Source organism: Rasamsonia emersonii (genome assembly GCF_000968595.1).
Source record: "Rasamsonia emersonii CBS 393.64 chromosome Unknown ctg1118621760062, whole genome shotgun sequence".
NCBI lineage: Eukaryota > Fungi > Ascomycota > Eurotiomycetes > Eurotiales > Trichocomaceae > Rasamsonia > Rasamsonia emersonii.
This window is the reverse complement of record NW_013563225.1, coordinates 12,106-23,835: the sequence shown is the minus strand read 5'-3', so window position 1 is coordinate 23,835 and position 11,730 is coordinate 12,106. Positions and strand designations below refer to the sequence as shown.

Sequence of the window (11,730 nt, the reverse complement as noted above, 5' to 3'; positions counted from 1 at the left end):
ATACAATCGATTGCGATGATCACACGTGGGAAGACATAGTCTTACAGCCCTGTGTATATCATATGCCTTATACGATTGATTGACTCATCGACATGCTGGAGCTGTATCCAGTTTCCTTGTCTCTTCTATCTACATATTTGTCCGTCTGTCTGTTTTCTGCTTGTCTATCTCGCCAGCCGTGTCATGATTCACATGCTATTACCAAACAAAGACAGATGGGTAATGCCTGCTGCCTGCTGTCTGCTCTAGAAATCCCACTGCCGCATCCAAATCTTGATCCAATCCGGCGATACGGCCTGCAGCTTCGACGCTTCGGGGCTGTCTCTCGTCAGGCGAGTCACTTCATATTCCAGCCTCATCTCGTCGCGAGTCTCCCCCCTTTCCATCAGCTTGAAGAACTCCAGTAGCTTGACGCCTGGGTTCTCGGCTACCACGTAGCCGTGATTGTCGCCCGCGCTTCGCTCGAGTGCCTCCGTCCAGTCTTTCAGCGGGACGGTGCGTATCTTGCTTGGTCCGCCGAGCTGCTCTTGCACCGTGGGCAGAAGCGTCGACCACTCTGTTACTTTCGGGTTGACGAGGTTGTATACTGCCGGAGCAGCAGTAGCAGCTTCTGTATCTTTCTTCTCGATCAGGACTTCGAGCAGCTGCACGATAATCACCGCCAGCACGTCGACCGGGATCCAGCTGATCGTGCCCATGGTCCCCAGCGACGTCGGCAACTGTCCCAGATACTTGGAACTAGCGACCAAGCTGGGGAACCACTCCCGGACATTCCAACTGCCGGCAGCAGACAGCACCGGGCCGGCGATCTGGCCGACTCGGAGCACCGCAGTGGGGATGCCCGACGCTTTCGTAAACGCCTCCAGCAACCTCTCCCCGACGTACTTCGACTCCCCGTACCCCATCATCTCCGGCGCTTCGAGGTCGTCGATGATTTCCTCAGGAACGAGCTTGTCAGGATGCGCGGTTATCCAGTTGAGACACGATGAGATGCTCGACACGAACATGATGGGCGTCTGGTACTTGCATTTCCCGCTGAAGTCGATCAGATGCCGCACGCCGGCGATGTTGCTCTTCTCGAACGTCTCGATCGTGTGGTTGAAGTCGACTTTCCAGGCGTTGTGGATCAGCGCGCCCGCTGAGGAGACGAGGCGCGTGTATGTCTCGCTGTCCAGACCCAGGTCTGGCTTGGAGAGATCGGCTGTCAGAAACTCGACTCGCTGATCGTCCCATGATGTGTCTAGGCCCCTCTGTTTAAAGCTTGCTTTCTGGCGCGTCTCTGCGTCGGATGATCGGTTGAGACAGATGACTTTGGACACTTTCGGCGAGGAGAGGAGCGTGGCGAGCAAGTAGCTTCCAAGAGATCCCGTCGAGCCGGTAAGGATCACGACTGGATTGCCGCTTTCTTTCTCTTTGGACTGGATCGCTTGGTCACTCAGGCCAGCAAGGTACCGGTCCAGAATTTCCTGTAGACGAGCACGTCGACCGCCCGTTCCATTGATGGCCGTGCCGTTGGTCTGGTGTCCATTGACGACGACGTCAAGCGAGTGGGCAAGCTTGTTAATAGTCGGGGAAGAATAGAAGAGCTGCGGGGTAATTCTTTCGTAGTCCACCTCGACTTCTCGTGCCCGCAGTGCAGCTCTGAGCTTCTGCACCGCAATCGCAACCTGAAGCGAGTCCATGCCCAGTTCAAAGACGTCCTCGTCGTCGGCAAGCTCCCCCCTGTCGAGCACCTGGAGATAGAGCTTCCTGACCAGCTCGCGAATCGAAGCAATATCCTTCGGATCAGCCACCTCTAGCCCTTCCACCAGCAGGCCTTGCTCTGCCGCGGAATACAGCTCTTCAACCTGTTTCGCAAACTTGCGGACGCTGGCCTGTCGCTGGATGGTCCCCTTGGACGCTCTGCTGAACGCCTCCGTCGGCGACAAGATGTAGACGAGAGCTTTGGAGATGCGCGAAAAACGCGGCGCCTGCATGTTGGCCTTGTTGATGACCGGCCAGAGCGAGTCCAGCATTTGCTGCCGCTCCTCCGGCGTCGTGGCAGCATAGCCTTCCTTCAGTTCAACCAGAAGACACGGCAGGAATCGGTACTCTCCTACAATGACCGCTCCTTTCACAGCCGGATGGCTGCTAATAATTCCCTCGAGAGGGACAGGGTTGATCTTCTCGCCGTTCGATAGAACGATGAGGTCGTCACGTCGCCCCTCGTATCGCAGCCAGCCAGTCTGTCCCGGGACCACGGTGTAGAGATCCCTCGTCCTGTACTCGTCCAGATCTGGGAATGTGTACACCGTGCCATGGAAATGGTTCGTGGCGGGGTTTTTGGGGATAACCATCTCGTAGTGTCCTGGTGAGACCTCGTCGAAGCGGTACCCAACATGGGGGTTGAACTGGATGTAGGCCCATTGGCTGCTGTCGCCCGCGAGAGTGTGGAAAAACCCGTACTCTGTCGCGCCGATGAGGCTCCAGAGGTGTTTGAGCCGGGGGGCAAGGATTTTGCCCGCATGTTCGGGGAGAGGTCCGCCGACGTAGCAGACATGCTCCAGCTTGGACAGCAGATCGATGCTGTCCGGTTTCTTGGCCATGTCGCTCAGCAAGGAGGGCGGCGAGAACAGGGACGTCGCAAGATTTTGCTGCAAGAGAGCGGTGTTGTGCTCTGCCGTAGGTGGCACAGATGGATGAGGGAGGACGGTGACGCCGTCGAAGTAGGGTGAAAGGAGGGAGACAAAGAAACCGGCGGCCTATCGTGATTTATCACGATTAGAAGCAGACTTAGATGACTCCTTTTTTGGCTGGTATTTGCTCACATGAAACGGCGGAAGAAGGAATAGATTGATCTGACGTCGCAGCGCTAGTATGATGCTCGATTCTTTCCCATCGGTCGGGGCCAGTTCATGGCTGGAAAAACTGCGAATCACTGCAGGGGTGTACACGATGGGTTTAGGGTTTCCTAGGCAGTCAGTAAGTATATGTACTGACCACGCTTCGGATTTAACTCACCTGACGACCCAGACGTGTGAAACAGGAGGATTGGGTCATGGAGATGTTTTTCATCAACGGTTCGACAGACGTAATGCGGAGCAGTGACGCTGTCGTCCAAGAGGGTGTCGAGATCTGGAGCGACCCTCTTCGTTAGATCTGGCATCGAATCGAACAGCGGCTGGAGGCTCTTTTCCAGCGCACTGGCGTAGACAACTAGTTTGCAGTCGACGCGCTGGAACAGCTGCTTCTGGGCTTCGACTGTGTTTCTTATCGAAGGGGTCAACATCTGTATCCGTCAGTCATGTGCTTCCATCCAGAACGTCAAGCACGCCACTGCTCGTTTACGCGCAGTGATATAGAAGATGCTGGATTTCACTAACTATTCTGCCTGTCTTCATCGCAGCGACGGTGAACATCAGATATCTCAAGTCACTCGGCCCCAGGTAGGCGAACACCTGCCCTTCCCCCAGCACATCAGCCAGCTCCTGCGTCAGCCACCACGACACGCGATTGATGGCGTTGGCCAGGCAGGAGTAGCTGATCTCGCGGAACCCGTCTTGCGGGTTTGGCGAGCGTGCCATATATGCGTATGGCCGGTCGTATCCTTGTTTGGCTCGGTCGTCGAAGAAATGCGGCCACGGGAGCAGTCCATATTTCCGGTAGAGCTCGATTTGCTGCTGAGTTTCTTGTTCGACGGCCATGGTGAATAACTTTTATATCTGCACGAATGTATTTGGTGATATTATCTCCCTCAGTATGTTCTTGAGTATTCTGGCACGGAGATTGTCGAGTCAGTGGGTGCCGATGGAGGGGTGCAAGAGTTATATATATCCGAGCCAGCTCTTATCGCAAGTCCATTGACAAATACAACGTGTATACTGCACGCCAGACCCAGCCGAGAGTCGACATCTCCAATCACAGCCGGACATGCAGTCCTCGTCTCGAGCCATTTTCGTGGATGGTGTCACAGCAGGGCTGTGAAGTGCTCAGAGTGGGCTGAATACAACATCGCATCCACCCTGGGGGAGGGGCAAGCAACGGTTGTGCAGATCGTCTTCGGATTGGGGAAAGAGAAATCATCCGTTGCCGCTTAGCCGTTGAGGCGTGCCGTTTAGCAAATGGTTAGTGAGCCAACAGTTTCTTGATCAGGAATAACATTATAACGCCATACTAAATTATACTATTATTTTTAGATCACACCTCCACCGTTAAGCAGTCCATACTTGCAAGCTTTCAAGCTTTACCAGAACCACTCTCCAGGACGGAAAAAAAATCCAGCCAGCCGGAAGCAAGTCAGAGAGCATGCCTATTATCGACTCAACAGCTCCAGATGCGACCCATCGCGCGACACTCGCAGCGTCCTCGACTCGTAGTACGCCCGTACGCCAGTGAACGAGTAGATGGCCATCGTCGCCGTCTCCATCGCCAGGGATCAGATACAGCTCCCAGCTGCCAGTTACGGGGTTGAATTTTTGCGTGTGGTTTGGTGAATTGCTTGTGTTTAGGTTCACGGCGTTGAGGGCTGAGTAGATGATCCGCACGAGAAGGAAGGGCAGAGCGAGGGCTACGGCGAGAACCATCTATGTCAACCATTAATAAACATTCGAATTCCTCCTCAGAGGTGCTGACAGGGAAATGGACTAGATACTCACCCTCCTATGCGATCTCGTCAGCTCCGACAGATGAGCCACAAACACAAGACACCCAATCAACAGCCCAACCCAGGAAATGGCAAACAACGCCGTCGCTATCTGAAGCGACTTGGCTCCGTTGTCGACTGCCGTCTGGGCGTCTTTAGTCTGGTCGATGCCCCCGATGACACTCAGGCCAAGTCCGACGATGATCATGAGATGGAGCGGTTTGAGGAAGAAGGATGCGCGGCGCATGAAGGATTGGTCGGGGTCGGTGTTTGCGCGTCTGCCACAGCTTAGCATATCAAGGTCACTCGTTCCTGGTTGGTTGACACACTTCTGCACATTGAGAAAGCTCAATGTGGCATTCAACAGCGGAGAAAGCGCCACGCTGTTGAGAACCGTAGCCGCCGCGAGAAGACTCGTATCTCCCGATTCCTGGATGTGGATTGTCATGCCGGCGCCGCTGAGTTTGACTGCAATAAAAAAATAAACTCAACATGTCAAACGCATTCTGATATACATCAGAATATATATTAGAGGTGAAGGGGTCATACCAGCGCAGAAAAGTGTTAGGTAAATCCACCCCGCCTCTCGTCTGAACCCGTGCTGGAAGTTGTTGAAGATACAGAAGATCGAAACGGGGATGTAGATGACCAGCTCGAGGACGGCGATTTTGCCGTGACTGTCGAGCATGTTGACGGTTTAAATTTTGCAGCAGTTGGCTCAAGGGGTCAGGATGAGTAAGGGCTGATATCTACAAGTGAGAACAATTACAAGGACATCTGTTGGAGGCAGTATATATAGGGAAGAGGAGGTGGTCCTAACATCTTATAGCACTGGCACCTTTTCCATATCGATCTCTTCCATCGAGATGAGGCACTAATTGCTGCTCTCAGCCCTGCTGGGTGTACGTCTTCTGGATCTATGGCAGCTGCATGTCGCCGAATCTACTCAAAACGGAAGTATCCAGCCACGATTGTGGAGATATCATAGCTTCTTTCCAGTCAATAGACCCCTCTATACACGATGATCGACCTGCCTCTGTTGACGTTCAGGGGTATATCGAATGGTTCGTAAAATTATTCGCGGGTTGCAGTTAAGGTTACTTGCTGTATAGACTGCATCCCGCAAGCTGATTGGCTCCGGAGTGCTTGACAGTCGATTTGCGTCCCACACGGACGGCCGCTAAACCCAATCGGGCGCATTTTGCGATACACTTTGGCTCGAGCGTAGTTTAAGCATTTTAATGCTTCCCAGCAGCCTGGGACGAACACCATACTATTGCACAGCCATGTACCTAGGCACGAGGATCATCTTCAATGGCGCAGTTGTTGGGAAAAACCTCGGCATTTTCTCATCTCTTATTCTTGCACGTCGAGAGAACCCTGAAGCGGTATAATCTGTGAGCATGCTTCGTTTTGGATCAGCAGATTCGATCTCTGTCCTTCTCATTCTTTTTCAAATTAATTATCATTGTACCTTTCAACATATATAGTTCTGTCAAGTTCTCTTAACAAGATTGTTTTCTGTCGCCCTATGACTTTTTTTTTTCCAAACAGGCCTTCCAGCCCTACATCTTGTCCAGAATCCAGAATGCATCCAACGATGATCCTTCTTTATTTGTCGATCCTCTGCGCCTTAGTCTCTGGTGCAAGTGTCAATTCTTCCGTCATTACCACCCGGATTCGAAACAGATTCTCCTTGACAGTGCTGTTGAAGGACACGTCCTGGTGAAGAATGCCAACAATGCCCTGCCGCTGAAAAGGCCCAGATTGCTCTCTCTGTTTGGATATGATTGTCTTGCGCCGCGCAAGATGAACGTCCCCAGTCCTGCGACCTTTGGTATCAGTGGCTGGGGCTTCGGATATGAATCGAGCAACGTTACTCAGGCATTTCTCGAATTGCTGAGTGGGACAGGGACGCTACCGCAGTACGCAGCTGGGGGGACGATTATCAGTGGTGGTACGTTCATGACAATCTTACGGAATTTCTGTTGGCAACCAAGCTAATACTTGTAATCATCAGGCGGGAGCGGTGCAAATGCTCCACCTTATATCTCAGCACCGTTCGATGCAATCCTGGAGCAAGCACACAAAGACAACACCGGCCTCTTTTGGGATTTTGATTCCGTTTCTCCCAACGTCGACGCCGAGTCGTCTGCCTGTCTCGTCTTCATCAATGCTTTTTCTGCAGAAGGGTTTGATCGTGTTGGCCTGCACGGTAGGACTCCATAAACGTACGTGGACTTCGTGAACATCTCCTAATGGATCAAGACGACTATTCCGATGCCCTCGTCCTGAACATCGCCTCGAAATGCAACAACACCATCGTCATCATCCACAACGCGGGCATCCGCCTTGTCGACCAGTGGATCGACCATCCGAACGTGACGGCCGTCATGTTCGCCCATCTTCCGGGCCAAGAGAGCGGTCGCGCGCTCGTCCAGCTGCTGTACGGGTACAAGTCTCCCTCTGGAAAACTCCCCTACACGGTGGCGAGAAACGAGTCAGATTACAACGTTCTCTCTCCAGCGTTGCCTGAAGGCCGATACAGCGTTTTCCCGCAGAGTGACTTCACCGAAGGAACGAGCATTGACTATTGCTATTTCGACGTGCGAAAGGCATCGTCCCGCGCTATGAGTTTGGATTCGGCCTGAGCTATACCACGTTCGAATACGACGACCTTCGTTTGTCATTGTACCCAAACGCCTCCACCTCGTACTACCCTCCCAACTCGACCGTCCTGCCCGGCGGACTCGCCTCACTCTGGGACGTGATTCTACGAGCGGAAGCAATGGTTAAGAACACAGGGCAAATGGCAGCTGCAGAGGTCTCCCAGCTGTACGTCGCTTTCCCTGGCGATAGTACTGCTGTTAAACAATTGCGAGGCTTTGCCAAGACGTTCATGAATCCCGGTGAATCGAAACAGATCCGCTTCGCTCTGACGAGAAGAGATCTCTCCAGATGGAGTGCTGTGGATCAGGCCTGGGTCTTGCAGCGTGGGACATACGAGGTGTATGTTGGTGCGAGCAGTAGGGATCTGTCGTTGAGCGGGCGGGTGGTTATTCCTTAACCAGAGACAAGGTCTTGTGAGAGTACTTGTGATCTGGATGTGGAATAAATGTGATGGAATTCATTGAATTTGGCTTGTAAAGCTCATCATTCTGTTCTTGTCCATCTCATGATTTTCGGGGAATAGTTACCCCTTTAGGCTCTATATGATCCTCCGCACGTCATTCGTTTTAGCGGCCCCACCAATGGCGACCCATTTTAGGTGCCATACTAAGTCACATGACTTGGGCTTATGTAATAGTGGTGTAGACCTCCTGCACTCAGAAGGAAGTTCTCACGGCCTGACAGCCTGTAAACCTCTAAGAAAGTCTTATTCTGGGTCTATAGAGTCTAATAGTGGGTAGTTTTCATAAAATACTAATGGAGGCGGCCAGGTAATCAGGCTATTTGCAGCTTAGTAATCAGACCTATACGGAGTACCCATCTATATGGAATGGCCCTAGTGGCACTACCACTCTAGTACTGTCGATCAGGGAAGCAGCATGTTGAACTAGCCAAGATTTGACGAAGGCTATGTCAGTTGAATGTACTCCGTACAATACACGCCGTAGCTGTCCATCGCAACATACCGCTTCGCTCCCCCTTGAGCCGGCTTGAAGATGGTTGGCATCGCCGGTCGGAGCCGACGCTGCAAGACCTGTCGAAGGCGCAAGGTCAAGTGTGGTATGCTCGAAATTTCATTCGTGTATGCCTTTCTATGCATGTACAGGTACTGACCCAATCAGACGAAGGACGCCCCGTTTGTGATCGCTGTAAGAAAGGGCTTTTTCAATGCGAAGGCTACCGTGCTTTTCCGGTGTTTGTGAACAGAACTGCGCAAGAACCTCGTTCTTCAGCGCCAGACCGCCAGCTCAGCACGCCTGCCTTTCTGCTGCGAAATAACCTGAGCCAGGATGAGGAGAATCTATTTACTTCCCACCTGCTGGCGAGTCTCTTCACCGAAGCTGTCGACAGCCATGCCTCCCAGGTTTCTCCCTGGGTGGTCTATGCCATGCAGCACAGCGGTCCCAATTGTGCCGCCTTACAAGCCCTCGCAGCGGCTTACTTTGGAAAAGTGCACCACCATCAAAGCGCCCTGCGGAAGGGAGCTTTGCTATATATCGACGCTCTTCGCGGCCTGCGTCGAGACCTCCATGCACTCCACACCGTAGATGCCACCACGTTGACGAACGCCTTGTTTCTGGCCATTTACGAGTCGGTGACCTTCAACGATCCAGCGGGCTGGGTGACGCATTTTATTGGGATTGGACGGCTGGTATGTTCTTCCCTGGCCTTAGCGACCTGCGGAGACTGATCAATTCCAGATCGAAGCAAGGGGCCCGTATTGCCACCAGACAGGCTTGGAGAAGGAGATTTTCCTGGTGACCAGGAGCATCATTGTATGAATTTTGGTGAAGAGAACGTATTTTCTGCTGGTAGCTGACTGACTAAATGTGCAGGCTATCGGCCACGTCGTGGAAAGGAAGCGTTGCTTTCTGGAACAGGACGTGTGGAAAACCACCCCGTGGGCGCTGAGCCCAGCGTCAAAGTCTGTTATGGACTATTTGCTCGATATTCTGTGCGATATCCCCGGCATTCTGGAAGATGCAGACTTACTACAACAGAATTTTGGCTCCGCATCTGAACTACGAGGGATAGTCTGCCAGAGACTGGGTTCGTGTGTTCAAGACCTTTACAGCTGGCGCTGGCAGTGGGAGCGTCAATTTTCGAAATCTCACTTTCTTGTTGAGATGGAGCAGCTGCAGGATATTGGGCTTGAGCAAATGCAGCGCTGTCCTTTTTCGACCGCCATCTTCTTCAACGAATAACAGCCGGGTTAACGAGATCTGTGTCTACGATGCCCTCCTGCTCATTCTCTTTCGGCTGGGCAATTCCCTTTCTCTGCCACTTGTGCCTCTGCAGCAAGATTTTCGTCTCCAGAACCATTCGACCAGCCTGCTTCTACCAGGACAGGGAACCGTCAAGGACATTGCCCACGAAATCTGTAGAATGGTCCCCTACGCTCTGCTGAGTTACCGAGGCAATGCTGGCGCGTTTATGCTGATGTTCTCCCTACAAGTCGCCTATCGGAGCGTGGAAGAGAACTCTGAAGAGGCGCAGTGGCTTGACTGGGTCATCTCACACATCGCCGAAGTGCGCGGGTTCGGGGCTGTGAAATACGAGCCACAGACCCTGAGACTCATGCGATCACTCTCAGCAGCTTCACGACAGGGCCACTTTGAAGCCAACGGTGTGGCTTGTCGCTGATCTCAGATATAAACGGAAACTGGAGTGCGCTATTGGATCAACCTGACAGAAGCTAACAGGAAATCCCATCCACCGTGGACGTGGACTGGGTGGCCTCTCATTGAAGTTGCAACTCAAACCGCAAGGCCGATTCGGCTTTGGCTGACAGTTATATGCCGGTCCAAAACCCGCCTAGAGGGGAAAGATCTTGCGCTGCAAGCATGCGATCTTGCCACGATCTTGGACTGCTCTCAGCCATAGCCCAATGCTTTCTTGGGCAGTGGTTTCGAGCATAGGGCTGACGAAGTGATAGCGGGAACCATCTTTTCCTTCTTGAGTGGGTCAAGCCAGACCATCGTGCTGTGAACTGCTAGCCATGGCTGTGGCCACTCGTACGGAGCGGCCATCGCAAAACGCGCCAAAAAAACAGTTAGCGTGCGGCCTTCAGCAGTCGACAGTCCTGTCCTAAATAGGAAATTCATAGCGCCCTCCAGTCCTGGCCATGGCAAGAACACTGTACAATAGAAGAACTGGCGTGACGTGTTTTTCAGAATATTTAAAAGCATGGCTTGTCGCACAGATTGCTGCTCTCTGGACTGCATACACACTACGCGTATGGACTACTACATGGTCGATTTCTTCTCATTCGTTTACTCGATGCGTTGATTCAATCGTTTATTACCCCTGCTTCTTCGTCTTCACCATTCGAACTACAGAGAGAAAGATATGGATACCAGATATCCCTACCGTCAAGCGCCTCCGCAGCAATTAGTACCCGGACATGCAGTCCCAGCATCGGGGGGTTGTCCAGGTCCAGTTGACCGCGGTGAAGAGCAGCAGCTAGGGCAGCATCACACTGACTCGCTGCGTGGTGGCACATATCATGCCAATTCTTCTGCTCGACATGAACAGAATTGGAGTGCACATCATCCAGGCGCGTTTACAGAACGGCCACAGAGTTCTGTCGAACACTCCCCACAGAGCTTATCCGCAAACAAAAGACGGATATTCCCCATCCGCTGCAGAGCAAAGAAGAAAGTCGGACGTTAACCCTGCCACGTATCCTGGTACGGTAGAGGACAATGCCTTTTCAAGGATACCTCTTCAACGACCGATTGCCATCCCCCAGCTAGGCAAAGGCCGAGGCGTGCCCTTCCAACGCCTATACGCGCCGATCCTCGCGCAGCACGGAATATCAGAGCGCGGATTCATCGACTTCATCGACACCCTGAACGTGGTATCCTCAGCATCGCCGGCACTGAAAGTCCTCGATCTTGCAGGCGGCTTCATCGGCATGGTCCCTCACCACTGGGCCCAGATCGCAGCAACCAGCATGCAGGCCGTCGCCAAGGGCGGCATTGCGCTCGTCAGCAAGAGCCGGACAGAGACGTTCTTGTCAGAGAGCAACAGGAGCTTCTTTGCCCCGCGGAACCTGCGCGTGCAGCTCGTCTCGACGGAGGAGTTGCTGACGGCAGTCCGATTTCCGAAGGATAGGAACATCATTGCATCGCCTTTACAGGAAAACGTCCCACTCGAGCAGCAACCAAGTTTTCACACCCGTCTCCTTCTCGGTCTGAGGGATTGCGTGAGCGACACGGTAGCCACAAGCTTACCTCCGCGAACAGAGCGAAACCTCCTCGACAAGTTGAGCGCCGACCAGGTATCTCGCGACATTCGGAAGGTAGAAAAGAAGGCCCTCAAGGAAAGCCGGAAGGAGGAGAAGAAGAAGCAGAATAAGAAGCAGAACACAGAGCAGAAACTGGCAGAGAAGCTGCAGTGGATTTTGGTTGATGGTCTTTCCACGTAAAGCAGTAATG

At 52.8% G+C, this 11,730-nt stretch overlaps 5 protein-coding genes across 5 annotated transcripts; 3 read left to right on the top strand and 2 right to left on the bottom strand.

Moving 5' to 3' along the window:
- Window positions 1–245: 245 nt before the first annotated feature.
- On the bottom strand, window positions 246–3,683 carry T310_3289 (NRPS-like enzyme; the record flags this gene model as incomplete). The annotated part of the gene is made up of 4 exons (XM_013473828.1): window positions 246–2,741; window positions 2,808–2,950; window positions 3,001–3,268; window positions 3,363–3,683. 4 exons carry the CDS (start codon window positions 3,681–3,683, stop codon window positions 246–248), a joined length of 3,228 nt encoding a protein of 1,075 aa, XP_013329282.1.
- A 507-nt stretch (window positions 3,684–4,190) lies between these two features.
- T310_3288 (uncharacterized protein) lies at window positions 4,191–5,309 on the bottom strand (the record flags this gene model as incomplete). The annotated part of the gene is made up of 3 exons (XM_013473827.1): window positions 4,191–4,562; window positions 4,635–5,089; window positions 5,171–5,309. 3 exons carry the CDS (start codon window positions 5,307–5,309, stop codon window positions 4,191–4,193), a joined length of 966 nt encoding a protein of 321 aa, XP_013329281.1.
- A 598-nt stretch (window positions 5,310–5,907) lies between these two features.
- On the top strand, window positions 5,908–7,688 carry T310_3287 (beta-glucosidase / metallopeptidase; the record flags this gene model as incomplete). The annotated part of the gene is made up of 5 exons (XM_013473826.1): window positions 5,908–6,009; window positions 6,176–6,578; window positions 6,642–6,836; window positions 6,890–7,183; window positions 7,237–7,688. The coding sequence occupies 5 exons, from the start codon at window positions 5,908–5,910 to the stop codon at window positions 7,686–7,688; spliced, it is 1,446 nt and encodes a 481-aa protein (XP_013329280.1).
- A 598-nt stretch (window positions 7,689–8,286) lies between these two features.
- Window positions 8,287–9,934, top strand: T310_3286 (uncharacterized protein; the record flags this gene model as incomplete). Its single annotated transcript, XM_013473825.1, has 5 exons — window positions 8,287–8,350; window positions 8,413–8,942; window positions 8,992–9,066; window positions 9,127–9,344; window positions 9,499–9,934. The coding sequence occupies 5 exons, from the start codon at window positions 8,287–8,289 to the stop codon at window positions 9,932–9,934; spliced, it is 1,323 nt and encodes a 440-aa protein (XP_013329279.1).
- Window positions 9,935–10,817: 883 nt separating this feature from the next.
- On the top strand, window positions 10,818–11,720 carry T310_3285 (uncharacterized protein; the record flags this gene model as incomplete). Its single annotated transcript, XM_013473824.1, has 1 exon — window positions 10,818–11,720. The coding sequence occupies one exon, from the start codon at window positions 10,818–10,820 to the stop codon at window positions 11,718–11,720; it is 903 nt and encodes a 300-aa protein (XP_013329278.1).
- Window positions 11,721–11,730: the final 10 nt, after the last annotated feature.